Source organism: Vigna angularis, chromosome 5 (assembly GCF_016808095.1).
Source record: "Vigna angularis cultivar LongXiaoDou No.4 chromosome 5, ASM1680809v1, whole genome shotgun sequence".
In the NCBI taxonomy this organism is placed as follows: domain Eukaryota; kingdom Viridiplantae; phylum Streptophyta; class Magnoliopsida; order Fabales; family Fabaceae; genus Vigna; species Vigna angularis.
In genome coordinates this window covers 40,195,120-40,215,766 of record NC_068974.1, presented here as the reverse complement: position 1 = coordinate 40,215,766, position 20,647 = coordinate 40,195,120, and the positions used below count along the sequence as shown (strand labels likewise).

General features: G+C 31.7%; 2 protein-coding genes across 2 annotated transcripts; one reads left to right on the top strand and one right to left on the bottom strand.

Annotated features, from left to right (window-relative positions):
• Positions 1 to 1,363: 1,363 nt before the first annotated feature.
• Positions 1,364 to 9,578, bottom strand: LOC108340643 (hypothetical protein). Its single transcript, XM_017578147.2, has 19 exons — positions 9,066 to 9,578; positions 8,876 to 8,950; positions 8,642 to 8,757; positions 8,305 to 8,419; positions 8,069 to 8,197; positions 7,872 to 7,919; positions 7,451 to 7,572; positions 7,166 to 7,362; positions 6,778 to 7,070; positions 6,480 to 6,629; positions 5,858 to 6,367; positions 5,605 to 5,751; positions 4,590 to 4,665; positions 3,503 to 3,630; positions 3,125 to 3,325; positions 2,907 to 3,047; positions 2,693 to 2,824; positions 2,101 to 2,340; positions 1,364 to 1,955 (listed from the first exon to the last, which is right to left on the bottom strand). The coding sequence occupies exons 1-19, from the start codon at positions 9,198 to 9,200 to the stop codon at positions 1,791 to 1,793; spliced, it is 3,120 nt and encodes a 1,039-aa protein (XP_017433636.1). The 5' UTR covers positions 9,201 to 9,578; the 3' UTR covers positions 1,364 to 1,790.
• Positions 9,579 to 14,834: 5,256 nt separating this feature from the next.
• On the top strand, positions 14,835 to 17,885 carry LOC108339496 (disease resistance protein RPP13-like). Its single transcript, XM_017576623.2, has one exon. It carries the CDS (start codon positions 15,050 to 15,052, stop codon positions 17,837 to 17,839), a length of 2,790 nt encoding a protein of 929 aa, XP_017432112.1. The 5' UTR covers positions 14,835 to 15,049; the 3' UTR covers positions 17,840 to 17,885.
• Positions 17,886 to 20,647: the final 2,762 nt, after the last annotated feature.

The window sequence follows — 20,647 nt, the reverse complement described above, 5'->3', positions numbered from 1 at the left end:
TCTTTTAAAAATAATAAAAAATAACAAAAATGTATCTTAAAACTACCCTTACAATGCATCATTCACAATATCTTTCTATTTTTGTTATTAGAAAAATTATTTTGATAATTAATTACTTTATTGTGGTTTTTAAATTATATTGATTGAACTTCTAACATCTCATTTCAATGGTATTAATACTAATATGGAAGTAACACATATCTAATAAAAAGAGAACACATATCTAATAAAAAGAGAACAATTAGCTCAAAAGAAAACATATAAAATATGATTACACTTATTCGATCCTAACTATAACACCAATATATATATATAAATAAAAGATTGTACTAAAGAGAGTTCTATTACACTGTTATATTTAAAGATATAAATCATATTTAGATTCATAATAATAATAATTTAATTTGCAATATATGTTTTAATTTAAAATAATTTTAAAAATATTAAAAATTAATTTAAAGAGACTAGATAAAGACGAATCACAAGAAATAGCTGTTAAGATAATTAAGGAAAATAATGCTATAGTAACATTTAATTGAATATGAAAAAGATGGAATGTAAAAGTTGAGAAGGTTTATAAGAAAAAGTGAATATAAATCAAGATGTGTATTTTAATTTTAATTTAGAACATTGTAACCACTAATTAGAAAGAAAACTCGTTGAAATTTTGATAAATAATAGATGTTTATTTCATTAGGAAAAATAATATAATTAGCATGCATAAAAGTTAAAATTGTTAAACATCGCATTTTTGGTATAAAATGTCTACTCTTCGACATTCTCTAATGGGGTTAGAAATTACAAAATATAATTATCCTAATTTCTGTTTTTTTTTTCTAAATGTGAAAATGAAAAGAAATGCGAAATCGAATTTGGAGTCGAAATTCAAGTTTCTGAATTTGGAGTCATCCATTTGGTGAAAATACAAAAATGTAATTCTAAAAGAAATAATAAGTAACATTTGAAAACCACTAAGATATTATCAGATACAGTCGATGTTTACTTAAGACCATTCTAAATCATATAAAAATAAAAAGTAGACTATATTTCAAACTAATGAAATGACTTCAGTTACTAAAAAGTGAGATTTTGGTCATCTCCCACTCCCAAACATACAAATGTAAATATATAGATGTTTTCGCAAGTTCTTAGAAGTGGATTTAGAACATGGTTTATTTTATTTTTATTTTTTTAATGTAGAGGAACAGCGACAATTTCTAAAGATAGCTAGCTCCACAAACAAGAAAATGGTTTGGGTTTGTTTTACATGAGTAGTTTGCGTGGGTTTTTATGATTGAAGTTCCCAACAAGAAAAGATGGATATCCATCACATGCTCTCGATGCTTCTTTCCAGGACAAAAACTGAGTCAAGTGGTTTGGTTTTTTGGATTTGAATATAGGATTCTCGGCCTTTACAAAATTCTCAAACCCCAACAATGAATGGAGGAAGTAAAGAAAAAAGAAAAACGAAAAAATGAAACGAGAGACGTACAGATTTGTAAGACCGGTAACCTATGCACATGAAAACAGCTCTGAAAATTTTGCAAGGACGCCAATAAAAGATACGCCTACTTGCCGGAAGAAAATCCAGGAAAAGATATATAACTCAATGAACAGTTTGATTGATAATTGTTGCCCTAAAAAACACTGATCCAACCATAAATATTGTTGGGAATTCATGGTGAAGAAAGCAGCCAGTGCAACTTTTCCGAGCATCTTCTACTCTGTCAGCTAGTGTGCGGATAGTATTATCAAATCATCATCATCATCGTATTCTTCTCTACAACGAATCAACAACCGGCCGCTTTCAAGAAACTATCATACGGACGTGATGCTGGCAGTTGAAAGAAGGCAGCCTGATGCTGGTACGCTGTTGCACAAGGCCTTGGAGCAGTGTCAGGCAATGCGTTGTGTGAAGTAGAGTCCATATTAGTATCCAAAAATGGATTTCCACTCTGCATCAAAAGTGGCATGGGAACAAGATAAATTCAACTTTTTAAACACTATGGCATCAAATAAATGTGAGTGCTTAGCAGAAAGCAGTTTCTTGAAGTATCTTGAATGTTTATCAGATATTTGAATTATGAAGTAGAGAAGTACCGAAGGTAAAGCCTGTTGAATATTGAAGCTTGAGGACATGCCGTCCTTTTCCTGGCGGTATTCAATAGAAGGAGGGATCTTAAATGAATATCCTTGTATTGAATGGGTATTCATGAATGTAGACATCTTCTGCTGCTTTCCCACGAGGAGTGCCTCACAATGGAGAGCCATTTCTTTGTAAGGCATGTCAAACGGTGTTGAAATAGAAATTCTTCCTACTTGATTTGTTGTCTCCGAAACCTTCACATAACATCATTTTTTTGTAATTAGAATGAATTGTACACAAGACAACATTGTAAAAACCTTTTATAATTGTCATTTACGATAAATTTATTAGTTTTTTATAATAATAACTTAAATGTTATGACAATACTAATTCTAGTTGGTTGACATTATAAGAAACTTTAATACTATTTTGCTTGAACTTTTATGATAAAATTCATTACTTCAATTTTTAAGAATTAAAATTTAAATATAAAAACAGAAATTACCATTTACATTAGAATGAGCAGAGGAAAGTAAAGAAAGTGATTTTTTGAATAAAAGTGATCTTTTCCTTATAAGTGTGTATATGTTAATGACAAGAACTTACTGAGCCCAATATGTCATCAACACTCAACAAGCTTAGATTTTGTGAGGACTGCTCCTGTGGATCAGTATTAGCATGGCTCTCCAAACCACTATGTGAAATGTCATCGTCAATAGTAAATAATGAAATGTCAACCTGCATTATTTCATGAGAGTAAGCAACGAAGGTTTAAATAAAATGAAAATACTTAAAAAAAGAGAAGAACAGAGCAAGTTACCATATCAGGAAGTTTATCATCCTTTAGTCCACCAGACTGGTACACATTCCCTGTTGTGTCGCCAGATAACTGGCATCCCAGAGGACAGGCATCGTCAGGTGAAAAATCTTCGAGCAGCCGTTCTCTTAGGATGGATGTTTCCTACATAGAAAAGGACTCAAACTTAGTTCACAGGTTATGATAAGCTGATGCAAAATCATATGAAATTTAGTCATTACATTATACGATATTCCAAGACTCTGCACAATCATGGTAGAAAATGATTCTTTAGACTGGCTCTCTGTTAACTTTATGGCTGAAAGTGACTTCAAAGCATCCTCATCATCCTCTTTTGATCCATAAGCTACACTTGGCTGCCTAACCGTATCTGCAACTGCTTGTAACTTGGCATCATTAACCAGCCGCAGGAATGGATCCATCTAAAAGCACAAAAAATCTAAGAGATAAAACAAGTTGATCACTAAAAAAAGGAAATAGATAGCATGTTCAATTGAGTAAATAATCAATGCATTAGCAAGCAATAACAGAAAGTAGGGAAAGTAAGGAAAAAATAACAACTTGAATGAAAAACTTTGTATGGAACAGCATATACATACTGTTTTATCAGTCAATGTCGTTTTAGCAATAGAAATGAGAGAGAGGATGTTGTAGGCCTTGGATGAGAAGACAATCATGGCTGTTGCTAGTGTAAAGAGAGATCTGCGTCGTGATGGTTGCAGTTTTACTGGAAAAAAATAGTGTTTCAAAACTAGGCACCTCAGCAACACAACTTTAACACTTTTTGTCCGAAAGCAATGTAGAAAAATGAATAAAATAAACCAAATATAAAAACATATTCAACAAAAAAATGTACATGCTATAACCTCTCAAGTTCGATTTGGTTTAGTATGTAAGAAATAATCTCAGTAACTCTATACATCACAGAAGACTGTCATGCTTATTTTAAATTTTTTCCTGGTCAGCCACTTTAATTCCAAGATAGGACATATTACATAGGAGTCCAAATAAATGTTTATGGCTTCCACCCAATAAAGGCAAAATACTAATCAGCATCACATACCCTTCTAGCCATAAAACTATCCAGTCAGGTTACATGTTTAAAACAAGAGAAATTTGAATTATTCCAGTCAGCATCACATCACCTTTAACCTAAAGATTTAATTATATGGTAATATTTAAACACTAGTGAGACACAAATTGAGAGTTTCTACTACTGATTCAATTAGGAAAAGCAAGAGATGAGTTTAATTAGCATGTGACTATATATAATTACTAGAGAATGTTCCGTGTATTTGGAATCAATCTAGAATGGAATCATTAAACAAGCACTAATTCATTCATACATGAAAGGAATGATCATTCCCACCTCACAAGGATGGAAAAGTCATCCCTGTTTTTGCATAATCAACTATTGAAAAGGAATTGTTACGTCTTCTCTAGATGACAATTTAAGGAAATGTCATTCCTGCTTAATAGAGGCAGGAATGGCCTCTCTAATCTTGAGTACCGAACCTTTCAGAAGTGAAGTTTGGAAATAAATAATAACAAAATTATAAAAATGAATTATAAGATATCCATCTATAGCATACATCGATCATATTGAGGTTCTCATTCTCAGGTAAGACAAAAATATGCAAACTACTAACATACACACATCAAATAATATGGGAATCAAGACGCTACCATTTTCATTGAGAGAAATGTTCCTCAAGGAAAAAGCCAATTGAAAACTTTGAGTTAGAGCTTCATGAGACGAATTCTGCAGGAGAGATAAAACTTGCAAGATATGAGGATAAATAAAAGCTACTCCTAGAAGATAACTTGTGCCTAACTTCAAACATTTTTCAATTACAGAAATAAAACCCCATAATGATATAGACTTGATTGTGAAATAAAAACATCTGAACAGCGGTAAAGAGTATAAATACTTCCGTGGCCAATACCAGAACTCATTAGAAAATTAAGAGCAATGTAATTGAACTTTGAAAATTTAATTGAAGTTATTGGACTAATAAATTACTTCATCAAATAATTCTCTGCATGAGATGCGGTCAGTTATCAATCATATAACAAGGTAATAATTAAAAGCGACCACTCAGTAAACTTAACATGCTATCAAATTTAACTTCCAAATCAAGGATGTTGCTTCGGACCACAGCTATCTTATCCCACACTGTTGGTAACAATTAAACACCACATTGGAAAGAAATGGAGTAATATACACCACGGATATTGAGGTAATTAGTGAGCAGCACATAAAATTAATAAAAGAACATTTGATGTACAGTACTCATGATTACTGGTGAATGTTTTTAAAATGCAGTACACGTAAATCTTTATTGTAACAAACAAAGATTTTATTACTTAACTAGAATTCTTTGTATTTTAATATGTATTATAATCATGTTTTAGTTAGTCGCTTAGCCTTTTTTCAATCTTCTAAAATTGTATTTATTAGAAGGTAATAAGTCAAGAAGTTCATGCCAATTACATTAATTTTTCTCATCATTCTTGGGAAGCGTAGAATGTGTCAAAAACATGTGGCATTTTAGCTTCAGCTTCTTTGGTCATCAGAATTTGCTTTGAGCAAGATATGTAAAACACCAAACAAAGCGTTGACTAAGCAAAGTAAATTGATATCAAAATTTAGTTTATAATCTATTTATAGATATTAAAATGATAAAAGCGAGTATGTTACCTTACTCCGAGCAACTAGCAACAGAAGGCTGTAGGTATGAGCAATCGCCTCAAAATTTTCAGGCGTATTTTGGGAATACACAGACTGGACCCAGATTGATGATAGCAAAAGGGTAATCTGATGACTACTCAATCTAATGGGTAATACCTGCGACATAGTAGTCATAAGAATAATGTTGGCATCTGGTGGTGTTTCACTGTGTAATTCTTTCACTATTGCTGAAATTTAAAAATGAAAAAGTGCAAGTGTATACATGTTGTTTAGTGCCGGTATTTGTAGTATTTTCCTCCACAGTTGGGGTTACTTGTGGCTTCCTCACACTAGTAGCACGGCTGTAAGTAGACTTCAATCTATTCATCACGGAAGAATTATTATTAACCTTTGAGTTCCTGTTATCCATATATTCCGCACTGGCCAAAGATGATTTTCTCGTACTAGCAGTCCGGCTATAAGTTGACCTCAATCTGTTTAAAATGGAGTTATCATTAACCTTTGCATCTGCATTACTATCTTCTGGCAATGAATTTTGCTTCCTCTCCAATTTCTCAAAGAGTGCAGCTGAAGAAGAAAACACAGAGACATTTCTTGAGAGCATTCTTTGAATGTCAGCAGACTTTACGGAAGCGAACTCTTGAGAGGGTTGAGGACAAACTGAAGATGGCACGAGAACAACAGAAAATACACGGTGTGCACCCACCCTGGTTTCATGGTCTGCATGGACCATTGCCAGAAGTAACTGATGAAATAATGCCTCAGGGAATGACTATAGGGTAGAGTTCCAAATTTGCAGACAAACATAAAAGGATAAAGAAAAGTCAGAAAGAAACAAGGAAATATTACAATCATGGTAAAGAAAGCAATTTAACTAATCTTGCCTTGTTCTGATATGATATATTTGGTATTGAAGCAACTATTTGAGCAGTTCTATAGACTGCAGCAATCAAGGTTCTGGCCATAACAGTAATATTAGACATGTTTTCCAACAACACGGCCATGGTATCAAGAACAGGACCTGCATCTGCAATCTGCATAACATCATAGCCAGTAAGCGCAAAAGAACATTAGATCATTCAAAATTAAAAGTCCACGATTCACATCCAAATGTGCATACAGATCTATATGTTTATTTCTTACACTGTCAACTAAAATTAGTAGTGGGGAGTTTGTTTTCACCTTAATTGTTAATTGTACAAGGCATTCATCTACTTCGGTTCGGTATTTTTGGTTCCATTGTATTATTTCGGACCCCAAGTTTGAATCATCTAGAGAGCAATGTATGCTCTTCCGCAGGTGTCTCATCATATCACTCAATGCACCAATTATAGCCACAGATTGTTGAACCCTTGTTTCTTTAGCGAGATGCGTAATAACCCCAACTATGTCAAGTTGCATATTAGGATTTTTTAAGACATTCTTGTGATCGAGGTGCTTGACTAAAATGGACAGTAACAAATGTGTATTCTGTCCTGTAAATTACAATAAAACGAATTATAAATTGTGAAGATAGGGAAAAGAAATTGAGATAAAAAGCTAATGTTAAAGCACTCAAGAAAACAAATACCAGAATTTTCAATTATAGACTGCATGTTAAGCAGAACAGAAAGAGCAAGCCCATGTTCTGGAGACCACAGATTGGCACTATCAAAATAGCGGAACAAGGACTCTAGAACACGTCGAACTGTTGTACCCTCCTTAGCTAACTTTGCCATATTTTGTACGCAAATCCTTGACCAAAATCCAGGGTTTTTGGCATCGTCCCTATGGAGATGGAGAAAAAGTAGTCAATAGTGATTACAACTGATGAGCAACTCAAAACATATGTAATTATGATAAGGGGTGCAGTTACACAGGCACGTTAAGTTCTCCTTTGTCATTCACTATCGCTCTCCAAGAATAAAGCCTCATTGAGTTCTCGTTTTGAGAATCTTGTTTGACATCCCCATAATTTTCTAAAACAACTGAAACAACCTGAGGTAACAAGAGACGCATAAATCTGTCAGATGCAAGATGTATACCGAAATCTAAGACAAATAACCCAATGGAACTATTATTCGAGGGGGTACAAATTAAAGTCTATAATCAAAGAACAAATTATGATCTACGAGAAAGCCAAATTCAAATGACAAATTATTTTGGTCAATAGAGGTGTTTTTCACCCACAAAGTCAATGTTTTATATGTTAAACAATCAAAGCTAGCATGATTAAATTGATAAAAAATGTCAGGGCAAATTCCTTACACTGTCAAGTAAACACATTACTAACTTACATTGTCAAATTCCACTGAGATATGAGTAAATTCTCCCATGAACCAAACCTGTAAAACATGAAAACAGTTGTATCAATTTCACTTCAGCGCTGCATTACCTTGATAACTTTATCATGTTTGGCGTGTTGAAAAATGAATCAGCAATGAAAAGAGCACAAAACAGTATGCAGCATATGTCCGAGTAACATTCTAATTACCATTGAAGAAAGGACTTGAAGGCCAGCGGCACGTAAATGTTGTACTTTGTCATCATCGCCAACTTCTTGAGCTAGATTGCAGAGTTTTGCAATGAACCCATCTAAATTGAACATATAAGTACCATCTTTCTGCACAAATAAGAGCATTCCAAGCATTTGAATCTTCCGCACTAAAATACTTCAATTTTGTGTGTATTCTAAACTTAAAAATAGCGAACCTACCAAAAATACCCCACCTGATTGTTCACAAAGTCAAACAAAGTCTGGCAACCTAAAATCTGCACTTCATCATGCCGCGGTTGATCAAGAAGAATCTGTATGATGCCAAGCAAACTACTCGCAAACAAGGGCCTGAAGTGAGAAGGGGAATATGAGCTTGTCTTGTTCGCTCAGAAAGCTATTTTCACACTATATAGGACGAGAAGCAAACTTTCTACACAGAGGCTATATAAGACACGATATGCAGACGCAAAAAACATAGCGTCATTTAATTGAAAGCACCTTAACTATTTACCGACAGTGATGAACAATAGCCATGCATGACGAATTGAAAACGAGGAAAAAGAATCTCACATTTGGTCTTTGCAAGAAATTAACAACTTCCTATAAATACATATAACAACTTTAACGGATTGGTAGTTTTCTGTTCTCAACTCCCTATAACACCTTTGCTCCAGATAGCTCGTTATCTGAAACAAACGAAGACATGCAGTTATTATATTTACAAGCATATAAAATATCTATATAAACACACACACAGAGACAAATTATAATTAAAAGGAAAAATAGATAAAATTAAACACATGCCTTAGGGACTCGGAGAGGATTCCTAGCGGCATATTCACATAACTTGCCGATCATACGCTCGTTCGGTTCCTCATCCTTCATTCACCAATAAAACGAAAAGCATCGTCGATTTCATCAATCAATTAATATCACAATCAATCAATGAGTATCACAACGAAACAGAAACGAATCGAATGTGTGTATTAGGTACCGGTGAGCGAGGGAAAATATCAGCGAGCAACTTCTTGTAACGCTTGATAGGATGTCTGGATCGTTCGCGCAGCGCGGGGCAAAAGCAGCAGAGGCTTCCGCAAACCGGCCATATGTTTCGTGAGATCACGCTCATCTTCTTCTTCTTCTTCTTTCAATTCCAAAGAAATTAGCAGACAATAATAAAACGAAGAGAAAGCACATGAAATTGGAAATGGAGAGAAAGAAGAAGAAGATAGAATCGGAGAATGAACGATGCGAGGGACGGAGGGAGAGAGAGGGAGGAAGAAGAAGAAAGAGGGAAAAGAAATGAGAATGAGAAGGAGAATTGAACTGTTATTCCGATCCGAGGGCACCCCGGAATGGAAGGCTCGATCCTCTCTCTCTCTCTTTCATTCTTTCTCTCTTTCCGTGTGCGTGTGTTTTGTGCGTCTTGTGAGATGCTCTTCTTTTCCAATCATGCCTAGCTTTGCTTCCCCTTTGTATTTATAGTCTTCCCTTTCCGCTTCCCACACCTCACACTTACCACGCCACTCCTTCTCCTTTCTCCCGCCAACTCACCTTTTCCTTTCTCCAATCGTTACCCTTTTCAAATTTTCAATTCCAACCGTAATTTCGGATTAACAGCTATCATCATTAATAATTATCAATAATTATCGTCTTCTTTCTTAGTTTTTTAAGAAAAAACAAATTACATATATAATTATATTAAAACGATTTTTCATAAATTCAAAATATTCCTCTTTCTCCCGCTATTTTAAGATATTTAGTTTCAAGCCAACACGAATTCTTGTTAAACATTAAATAAACACGTGTTTACCCTCTTCAAAGGACAGCTGTTCCTTTTACTCCAAATTATTTTCGATATTAAATCACATTAACCATAAATACTCGATAACTTACAAATTAAGATAAAAATCTTCTTAAATTTTCGACCTGGAAGTCTTGCCCTGTTTTTTTTTATCTATGGTTGTAATAGCATCCAATATGAAAAAAAATTATAGTCCAATAGTTTCTTATCTTATAATATTTTTACCTATCATATAGACTTGTACTATAGTTTATTGGATTGGTTTTAATGTATTTTTTATAGTATATTGTTGGAAATAACTGTGTAAGTTTAATTATTCAATTCTATGTTTTTCGTGATAGAGTAGTTTTTATCATATTCATATTGTTTAATATAATAGTTTATTTTGATGAAGCTTTTTATTATAATTTAAAATTTATTTTATAACAAAATTATCATGACCAGTGGAAAAACATGTAACGTATGTGTGTCCAATATATATATATATGTATATATATATATATATGTATATATATATATATATATATATATATATGTATGTATATATATATATATATATATAAAAAGAAAGTTAAGTATAATTGAAATTCTCAATTCATCCCTGCTTAAAAATTTGACACCTATACATTCTTTGGTTATTTAATCATTTTGCACTCAACCACGACTCAATTTGCCAAAATATCCCTACTTATTTTCTATATATTCAAAAATCTCACTCACAAAATACTTGTACTACCTTTCCTTATTCACAAAAATGTCCCTCACATTACTGTTATTACTATTATTAATAATATTATTAGTATTTTTATAATAATTTTATTAATTATTATTATTACAATTAATATCATTATTCTTATTCGTATTATTATTACAATTATAATTATTATATTATTCTTATTCTTATTATTATATTTATCATTATTATTACATTATTTCAATTATTATTATTGATATTATTATTATTATTATCAGTAATAATATTATTATCATCATAGTTATTTTTATTATTATTATCATTACTAGTGTTATTGGCAATAAAATTAACATTAGCATTATTGCTATTAGTAATAGTATTAGTATTAATAGTATTATTATTAGTAATATTAGTATAAGCATATGTTAGGTTTCTGATTTGTTTGAAAGTTAAAGACGATGATGTAGCACAATCACGTTAATTAGATTTGTATAATGGATATATATCATAAGACAACTTTTCAATGGTCAAATTCCAACTCACATTGTGTTAGATGAGTCACGTAAGAAAAAATCAAGCTGTTTAATCAAATAGTGTCAACATGTATATTTTTGTCTTTAATAATTTAGACGACATCATGAAAAAAAATCAAATTAAACATATATTACTAAAAGTGGGACAAAAAAAGTTTTAAAACAAAATTGACAAAAATAAAGACCAAAATAATGTTTAAACCTTATTATTATTAGTAATGTTAGTTGTAGTATTATTAGTGTCACAGTCAAGATCATGACGTGGTTGGAATCATCGTCATAGTTTATTTTGTAAAAAATCATAAAATAAGACATTATTTACGAAAATTCGATGTTAGGTTTAAGAATCAGTTATGCATAGCAAATGTATTAGCATGGGTAATGCCTTTAATTAAATGTAATTAGTTAATATGGTTTAAGAATATTTGACTTTCCTTCCAAATGACACTCAAAAGAAAAAAAATTGAACTCCACAAAAATTGACCTTACTCTTATATCTTCTCGTCCAAAATGAAAAATTCTAAAAGATTATTTTTTGAAAATGTTGATGATTTTGTTTTAGAAGATATTGTATTTTTTAGTATTTTGACTATTGTTATCAGAATGGGTCACTTAGTTCAATCCGGCTCGATCTACCATGAGTTGACTACTTAGTGAGTTAATCCAACCCGACTAACTTGACAAATAAACTTAAAGGATTAATTTACTGACTCACTTAATTACAAGTTTTTTTTTCTTAAATTAAAAAAATAACAAAAATCTTTTAATTCAAATATAAATAAAGAGAGGAGGGGTCTTAAATTTTACTTATGATCAATCAAACATAATATTTCATTCACACAAAGATATCACAAAATATTTTTAACAAAAGTTTTAGTAACTTCATAGCAATTCAAATTTATTTTTGCATAAAAATTGAGTTATTGAATATAGATTTTTTTTATTTTTCATGTTGTCTAATTATTTCATACAAAAATAATTTCATTCGAGTATCTATTTCAATATTTTATAAAATGACTAATCTAACTACAAATACTTATTAGAAAAATTACGTGGGTTTGTGAGTCAAACCGGCTCACCACGGATTTAACTCGAGTAAATTGAGTTTAAAATTGATTCATATCAAAATTTTATTTTATTTTTCAACCCAATATAACTCAAAATCATGACAGATGAAATTCACTAAGAGATTCTAACATGTTTTCTCAACACTAATTTTTACATAAATAAAAAAAAGTCCATTACGACTAGATCAAATAATTAACTAATACCTTTTTAGCTATTATTTAAAAAAATATTATATACTATAACAATAAAATCTCAAAAGTACTCTTATCCTTACTGATCACAAATATATTATTTTTAATCTTATAATTTTTTATGTTAAAAAATAATAAATTTAAGATAAATGTTTAAAATGAAATAAAATAAATATGCAAAATAGAAAACAAAATTAACAATTATACAACAAGCAGCATGATGAGCAATGAGAACGAGACATGTGCAATAAACAAAATAAATAAGCCCAAAAACAACTACAAATACTTAATAAACAGAATAAAAAGTCCAAAATCAACTACAAAGTACCTAAGGCTGTGTTCGTTTGAAAGGAAATAACTGTTTATGGTGATTGGCGAGGATGGATTTCGAAAACGAACGTTGTTCTCTTGCGATGATTTGCGACGATTTGGAACGATGGAATAGCGCTGATTTGCGAGATAGCATAGTTGAACTTATCTCGCCAATTTGCGAAGATTTGCTGTGATTTAATACACAAAGACTCATATGCCCTATACGAAACGAAACGTGAAAACAGCGGGAAGTGATAACCGATTACAACAAAGTATAACCGGTTACAGCAGAGTATAACACAGAAGTGACGGTTACAAAATTTTGGTAACACACGCGTAACCGGTTACACTTTCGTAACCGGTTACGCAAGTTGGATACCTGCACATAACTCTGAAAACGTCATATTGTAGAAGTAGGATAAAGAATAAAGAATTGAAGATTACCATTCAGGTAGTCTCTTGTCCTCTAGTATTGGTCTTTGCCGATCATCAATCTGGGTCTCCCATTGGCAATGTTGTATGGAACAAATTTATAGAAGTTTCAATTAGTAATTTATGGTATTAATAATCACGGATGAGACATGCCTCTGCATGGGGTTGCCTCTCCGAATATCTATATTGTGGCCTAGGAATCACCTTCCCATCAACAAATAAATCACCTGAAATACCCCAAAAGCGATCAGCACAACCAAAAAAAATTAACTAAGCTCTTCGTAAATTCAAATCCTCCGCTGACCTCCCCGTAATCGGTTACGTAAACGCGTAACCGATTACGGGCTATAAATTTTTAGTTTTTTTATAATTATTTTAATATTATAATTTAAAAATATGTACGTCTTAATAAAATTAAAATTAGGTATATTATATTTTCTAATTTATTAAAAATAAGTTGATTATTTAATTTTTATAATTTTTAAGCATTAATTTTATAAATTATTCATAATTTTTTTTTCTTTATAAATATTTTTACAATTAAATATAACATTTATAAATAACATTTTATATTACTTTTATAACTAGGGGCATTTTGATAATCTTTAATTTCTACCAATTAAACTAATTTTTAAAATCTATCACATCAATCAAATCTTATACTAATTCTTACAAACTTTACTTCCAAATTCACTCTCAATTATCCACAAATCCACTCAAAAAAACAACAAAAAAATTACTCTCAAATTCACTCATATCCATTCAAATCATCTTCCCAAATCACGGCCTAAAGAATGTGCGGCGGACAACTACGGAAGTGCAAAAATAAAATAAAAACACAAAGTCCGAGGTGTACAGTAGAAAATCAGAGTGTCACGCAAAAGTTTCGTGGTGTAAGTCGAAAGTTCCTTTTTTTTTCTTCATATCAGAAACCTTTTTCTATAATCAAAGAGAGCCCACGGTCTCTTTTTCACCTTTATTCGCGGCAGCTCTTGTCCACCACATCACCATCGCCGTCGCACCTCCCCATGGCCGCCAAGAGCATTGCAGGCGACGTCGTCCATGCTGGAAGCGCCGCCGCCCCTTCGTTCCTCCTTCCGCGCGGGCGAGGGATGAAAATAACGAAGAAGTAAGGATCGGTGTTGGATGTAGGTAGAATGGTGGATTTGGTGCGTTGTATTTTTTGAGTGCAGTGGAAATAAGAGAAAAATGAGATGAAAAGATTGGTATTGCTTGTTGCGGGAGGAAAAGAAAGGGACTCAATGCTAATGTGTGACGAGGAAATTGGTATTGCTTGTGGCATGAGGAAAAGAAGCGGCTGAACTTTAATGTGTGATGATTGAATTGGTATTGTTTGTCGCATAGGAAAAGAAATCGGCTGAACTCTAATGTATAATTATAGGAATTGGTATTGTTTTGGCAGGAAGAAAAGAAAGCGGTTGAACTCTAATGTGTGATGAAGGAATTGGTATTGTTTGTGGCTGGAGGAAAAAAAAGTGGTTGAACTCTAATGTGTGATGAAGGAATTGGTATTGGTTGTTGTCTCAAATGTGTGATGATGAAAATGGTATTGCTTGTCCCACGAGGAAAAAAAAAAAAGAGAAAATAATATATATGTTCTGTTAAAATGTAGTAAAAAGAATTTGTTAAGAGATAGTTTAGTAAGCATAAATATTCTATGCCAAATCACATTATGCACGGCAGGTTTCGTTCAAAGGTAGCATGATAAAACCAGAACCCTTGAACCCAACTCTTTATATATTCTTTATTATTGGAGCCACTTTTTATACTATACATTTAGATATTCTTTTCTTTGTAATTGCAAGCTACACTGTATTGCTTTTCCTGGTGCCTTAGTAAAATCCCTGTTACTCTTCTTCCATCACCAACCACAAACCCATTATCCAACCACATATCCAAATCTACACGCTCCTCCACGTTGTAATGGCAGACAGTGTAGTTTCCTTTGTTTTGGATCACTTAGCCCAGCTTGCGGCACGCGAAGCTGACTTGCTGTGTGGCGTGGAGGACAGGGTCCAATCCCTCCAATACGAACTTCAAATGATCAAAGAACTCCTCAATATCACAAAGAGAAAGCAGGGAATGGAATATACTGTATTGAAGCAAATCAAAGATGTGGCCCACTTAGCTGAGGATGTCATCGACACATTCGTAGCCAAAGTTTCCATTTACAGGAGGAGAACCATTCTGGGGAGGATGCTCCGTGGCTTTGGCCAAGTAAGGTTGCGCCGCCACGTGGCCGACAAAATAGACAAGCTCAAAACCATTCTCAACGAGATACACGACAACAAGGACAAATATGATGCTTTCAAAGAAACTACTAATCAATCTGCAGCAGAAGAGGAGGAGAAGGAAAGGTTGCAATCGCTGCACAAGCTTAGAAGAGATGTGGAGGAAGAACATGTGGTTGGCTTTGTCCATGACTCCAAAGATGTCGCTAAGCGACTCCTGGGAGGTGGTTCAAATCGTAAAGTTATCTCTATTGTTGGCATGGGGGGATTGGGGAAGACTACCCTTGCCCGAAAGGTCTATAATAGTAGCCAGGTGATGAACCACTTCGATTGTCGCGTGTGGGTTTATGTCTCACACGAGTGCAGAGTTAAGGAGCTTTTGCTTGGTCTTCTTAAGCATTTGATGCCAAATTTTGAACAACAACGTAGGGGCAATAAGAAAGCTAAGAAAAACGCTGAAGACGTTTACAACCTGAGTGAGGAGGAGCTGAAGAAACAGGTGAAGAACTGCTTGGAGAGGAAAAGGTATCTTGTGGTGGCAGATGACTTGTGGAGTTGGGGGGATTGGGATGAGGTGCAAGATGCTTTTCCGGACAACAACAGAGGCAGTAGAATATTGATCACTAGTCGTTTGAAAGAGGTGGCCTTGCATGCTGGTGATGATGTTCCTCATTATCTTCAATTCCTGAGTGAAGAAGAAAGTTGGGAGTTGTTTTGCAGGAAAGTGTTTAGGGGTGAAAACTGCCCTTCTGGTTTGGAGACCCTGGGAAAACAGATGGTTCAAAGTTGTCGTGGTTTGCCGCTCTCCATCATTGTCTTAGGAGGATTGTTAGCCAACAAGGAAAAGTCAGATAGAGAATGGTCTAAAGTAGTAGGTCATGTTAATTGGTATCTGACTCGAGATGAGACACAAGTAAAGGATATAGTTCTCAAGCTCAGCTATGACAACTTACCAAGGAGACTAAAACCATGTTTTCTTTATCTTGGGTTATTTCCTGAAGATTTTGAAATACCTGTTACGCCATTATTGCAAAAATGGGTTGCGGAAGGTTTTATTCAAGATACAGGAGATAGAGACCCAGATGATGTTGCGGAAGACTACTTGTACGAGCTCATCGATCGTAGTTTGGTCCAGGTAGCAAAAGTGAAGTTTAATGGAGGTTTGAAGAGGTGTCAGGTTCATGATCTTCTTCGAGATCTTTGCATATCAGAGAGCAAAGAGGACAAAGTGTTTGAAGTTTGCACAGACAATAACATTTTAATCCCTACAAAACCTCGCAGACTGTCCATTCACAGTGATATGGCTCACTACATTTCTTCAAGCGACAATGACCATTCATGTATTCGTTCTTTGTTTTTCTTCGCGCCAAGTTATGAAGTTCGTGGGAGAGAGTGGAAATGGCTTTTGGACGACTTCAAATTGGTTCGAGTGTTAGAGTTTGGACTTAACAGGTGTCAAAAGATCCCTTCCAATTTAGGGAACTTCATCCACATAAGGTACTTGAGAATAGACTCGATGCTTGCTGTATTTGTTCCTGATTCAATACTTAACCTTTGGAATCTACAAACCATAAAGCTAAGTATTTCGGTTTATCTGACTGCAATTGAGAGTCCAATTTCTTTTCCGGTTGAAATGTGGAAACTCAAACATTTAAGACATTTGAATGCATCAGAGCCTATCAAGTTGCGAGGAAGTTGTTCAAAATCAGACGAGAAGATGTGGAATCTTCAAACCATATCTACCATTTTACTCAATAAGCAATCGACATCTCTAATAAAGAAAGGAACATTCCCCAATATTAAGAGGATGGGCTTGCGCGTGGAAGAAAATGGATATGAAGGTGAATTACCTAATGTATTGCAACACCTACAACAATTAAAGCATTTGAATAAATTAGTGATTTTTTTCGGAGTTTGGTCTGATCGGACGGGGAAAGAACAGATTCAAAGCCTGGGACAATTCAATTGTCTAACTTTCTTAATGATTAATAATGTTTCAAAACTTCTAACCTCTGAGCTCATATTTCCTCCAAACATTACAGAGTTAATGTTAACTGGGATTAGGTGCATTACTGATGAGGGGATTAATGGTTTGGGAAATCACTTCAAACTCAAAATTTTGAGTCTTTGGGGATCTATGGGTCAGATTGAGGATTCTGTTGACCTCAACTGTGCTGATGGCAGCTTTCCACAACTCGAAGTGTTGCAAATGAGATTTATACGACTTCGAAAGTGGGAATTAGGCAATGGTGCAATGCAAAAGCTTCAACATGTGCTTATCCACAGATGTCAACCATTAGATAATCTCCCAACTCAACTCTGTTCTTTGAATGGATTGAAAAAAGTGCATATAACGGATTCGGTCTCAAAACAAATGACTCACATTTTAGGAATTTTAGAAACAAATAATGGAGTTCAAATTGATAGAGGAGATCATCTATCTCGGGTTGAGAATGATGGGGATACTTTTGATATTATCTAGAAATGTGAGATTTATGGATGTATTTTATATACTATGAAATATTAATAATACCTTGATTTTAAATTTTTAAATTTAAAGAATAATTAGCTATATTTATATTTTTTAAATATTGAAATTTTTTCTAAAAATTAATTTAAATAAAAGATATTAAATAAATATATTTTAATATAATAAGGACAAAGAAGACCTGTAAAGCTTTACTATCCACATATTCATTTTCATTTGCATTTTTATACCTATTACGTTTATTTCATCCTTTCCAAGTAATGTGCGTCCTCGTATCAACTACTATATCCATTTATTTATTATTCTGCACATTAATTATTTTTTTATAAAATTTTAAAAATCAAAATAAGATAAACATAATATTATTAATGATTTGATGATTTTACAATTTTTTCATTATCAAATATTAAAAATATATCATAATTACATAAATATTAAATCAAAATAAAAATTAATAATTGAACAATAACTGTATTATTTTTCAACCTGTTCCTTTTACTCCAAATTATTTTTTATATTAAATCACATTAACCATAAATACTCAATAACTTACAAATTAAGATAAAAATATTCTTAAATTTTCAACCTGGAAGTCTTGCCATGTTCTTTTTTTTTGTAATTTTTTATAGTATATTGTTGGAAATAACTGTGTGAGTTTAATTACTCAATTCTATATTTTTCATAATAAAGTATTTTTTATCATATTCATATTATTTAATATAATAGTTTATTTTGATAAAGCTTTTGAATATAATTTAAAATTTGTTTTATAATAAAAATTATTATGACCAGTGGAAATACATGTAGCACATCTGTGTCCAATTTAATATATATATATATATATATATATATATATGAGTTTGCTCATGCGCAGAATCTAGAAGAACGTGGCTATATAGATCAACTACTCCCAAAATGTCTTACATATATATTATTCTGAGCCAAATGTGCACTTCGCAGGAAGGTGTCATGCGGTAAGCAATATGCAATTAAATATTTCAATTTTAAAAATAATGAAGGTGTCTTTAATAATAATTGAATAAAGAAAATAAATTTGTTATATTGCTTAATATATGAAGGATAAAGAAAATAATTTTTTTACATTACCAAATAGATGAAGGATTTATATTATTTAACACTTTAATCAAGAGTTAAACATTTTTGTGAAAAAAAAATAAATAAAATATTAAAAATAAGTAGAAAAATTCAAATATAAGAAATAGAATATTGAATTTACATATATAATTTAAATATAAATACATAAAGGTTATAATGAGAGAGAAAATATCATACAGATGTGAATTGATTTCACATTAAACCAAACAATTAAAAGAAAAAAATTATAATAAAAAATAATATAATATTTTTGTCCCTTTAGTAAAAACTAAAATTAGTCTATTTTCAAAAATTTAAACAAATTTTTTTCGTAACTTTATAAATATGAAGATTTAATTCTTTTAACTAAATTTTATTAAATTTATTTAAAATGCATTTCTCAACTAATATTTCATATTTAATATATTTTATATATTTAGCATTTCAAATATATATATATATATATATATATATATATATATATATATATAAAGATTTTGAAAATTCTTAAAATATTTGTTTAAGATCATTAATTATTGTAGTACATAAGAACTTATGTCAAAAGGTTAAGAACTGTCACATAATTACTAGATGAAACTAATTCTAGTAAACTCTTCAAATGATTGACAACTAAAGTGACATCTATACGGGTAATTAAAGAACTCGTTTAATTTACATTAGTGATGTTATTTTTTGCTGTCACAATATTAAGGCAACTATTTCATATAGTATTATATATATTATGAAAAATAATTTTTATATAAATATTTAATAGAAAGTTTCTTCCACTCTAGCATGTTTCAACACTCTTTTATATAAAATAAGAATGTATTCGCATAGACAAATTATTTATTGTTTTTCATATAATTATACTAGTTGCGTTTTCAACTTATTGATTATAAATTGTGCCCATATCATTTAGCTTAAATTCAATCATGACAATGGTATATTTAGAGAAAAGTGTTTAAAAGGGTTAAATATATTTTTGGTCCCTTAAACTTTGGACTAATTTAGTCCCCAAACTTTAGAAATGTGTGAATTTAATCCTTTTAACCAAATTTTGTTAACTTTATTTCATGTTTCAAACGCATTTCTCAGTTAACATTGAAGCAAAAATGTGTCAAACAGTGTAAATAACTCAAATGCTATCATGAAACGCACTTGAAACATCAAATAAACTTAACAAAATTTAGTTAAAAAGGACTAAATTCACACATTTCTAAAGTTTAGGGACTAAATTAGGCAAAAATTTTGAAGAGTGACTAATTCCAATTTTCACTAAAAGTTAAAGGACCAAAAACATATTTAACCTGTTTAAAATTCAATAACTTAAAAGACAAACATGTTGATTTAACATTATGCCTATAAGCTAAATTAAAAAAAACATTATTTTTATTTATTGAACAGTGATATATAATAATAACAAAAATAATGTAAAAATTGTTTGAAGAAAACCCTAATTCAAAAAAATAACGCAAAACAATTACTTATATGCGTAAAAAAAAATTGAAACTGGAAGAGAAAATTGTACTGTATTATCAGAGTTGGAATTGAGAAAAGGTTTGGTTGAGTATATAAATGGAATTGTTTTATAGAACGACAGTTATATGTATATATATAAAAAATCATACAAATTTTGTAAAAATTAAATAAACAAAACTAATTCATTAAAATTTGTATTTATTTTTCGTTTAAACCTTTTAATGA

Excerpts from the sequence above, each read along its gene's own strand:
- LOC108340643 (XM_017578147.2), bottom strand. The coding sequence starts at position 9,200 with ATGAGCGTGATCTCACGAAACATATGGCCGGTTTGCGGAAGCCTCTGC. Across the intron at positions 3,631-4,589 it reads CATTTCTCTCAATGAAAATG|TAAAACTGCAACCATCACGA; the intron begins GTAGCGTCTTGA and ends ATTTTTTTCCAG. Across the intron at positions 1,956-2,100 it reads TTCAACAGGCTTTACCTTCG|AGTGGAAATCCATTTTTGGA; the intron begins GTACTTCTCTAC and ends CTTTTGATGCAG.
- LOC108339496 (XM_017576623.2), top strand. The coding sequence starts at position 15,050 with ATGGCAGACAGTGTAGTTTCCTTTGTTTTGGATCACTTAGCCCAGCTT.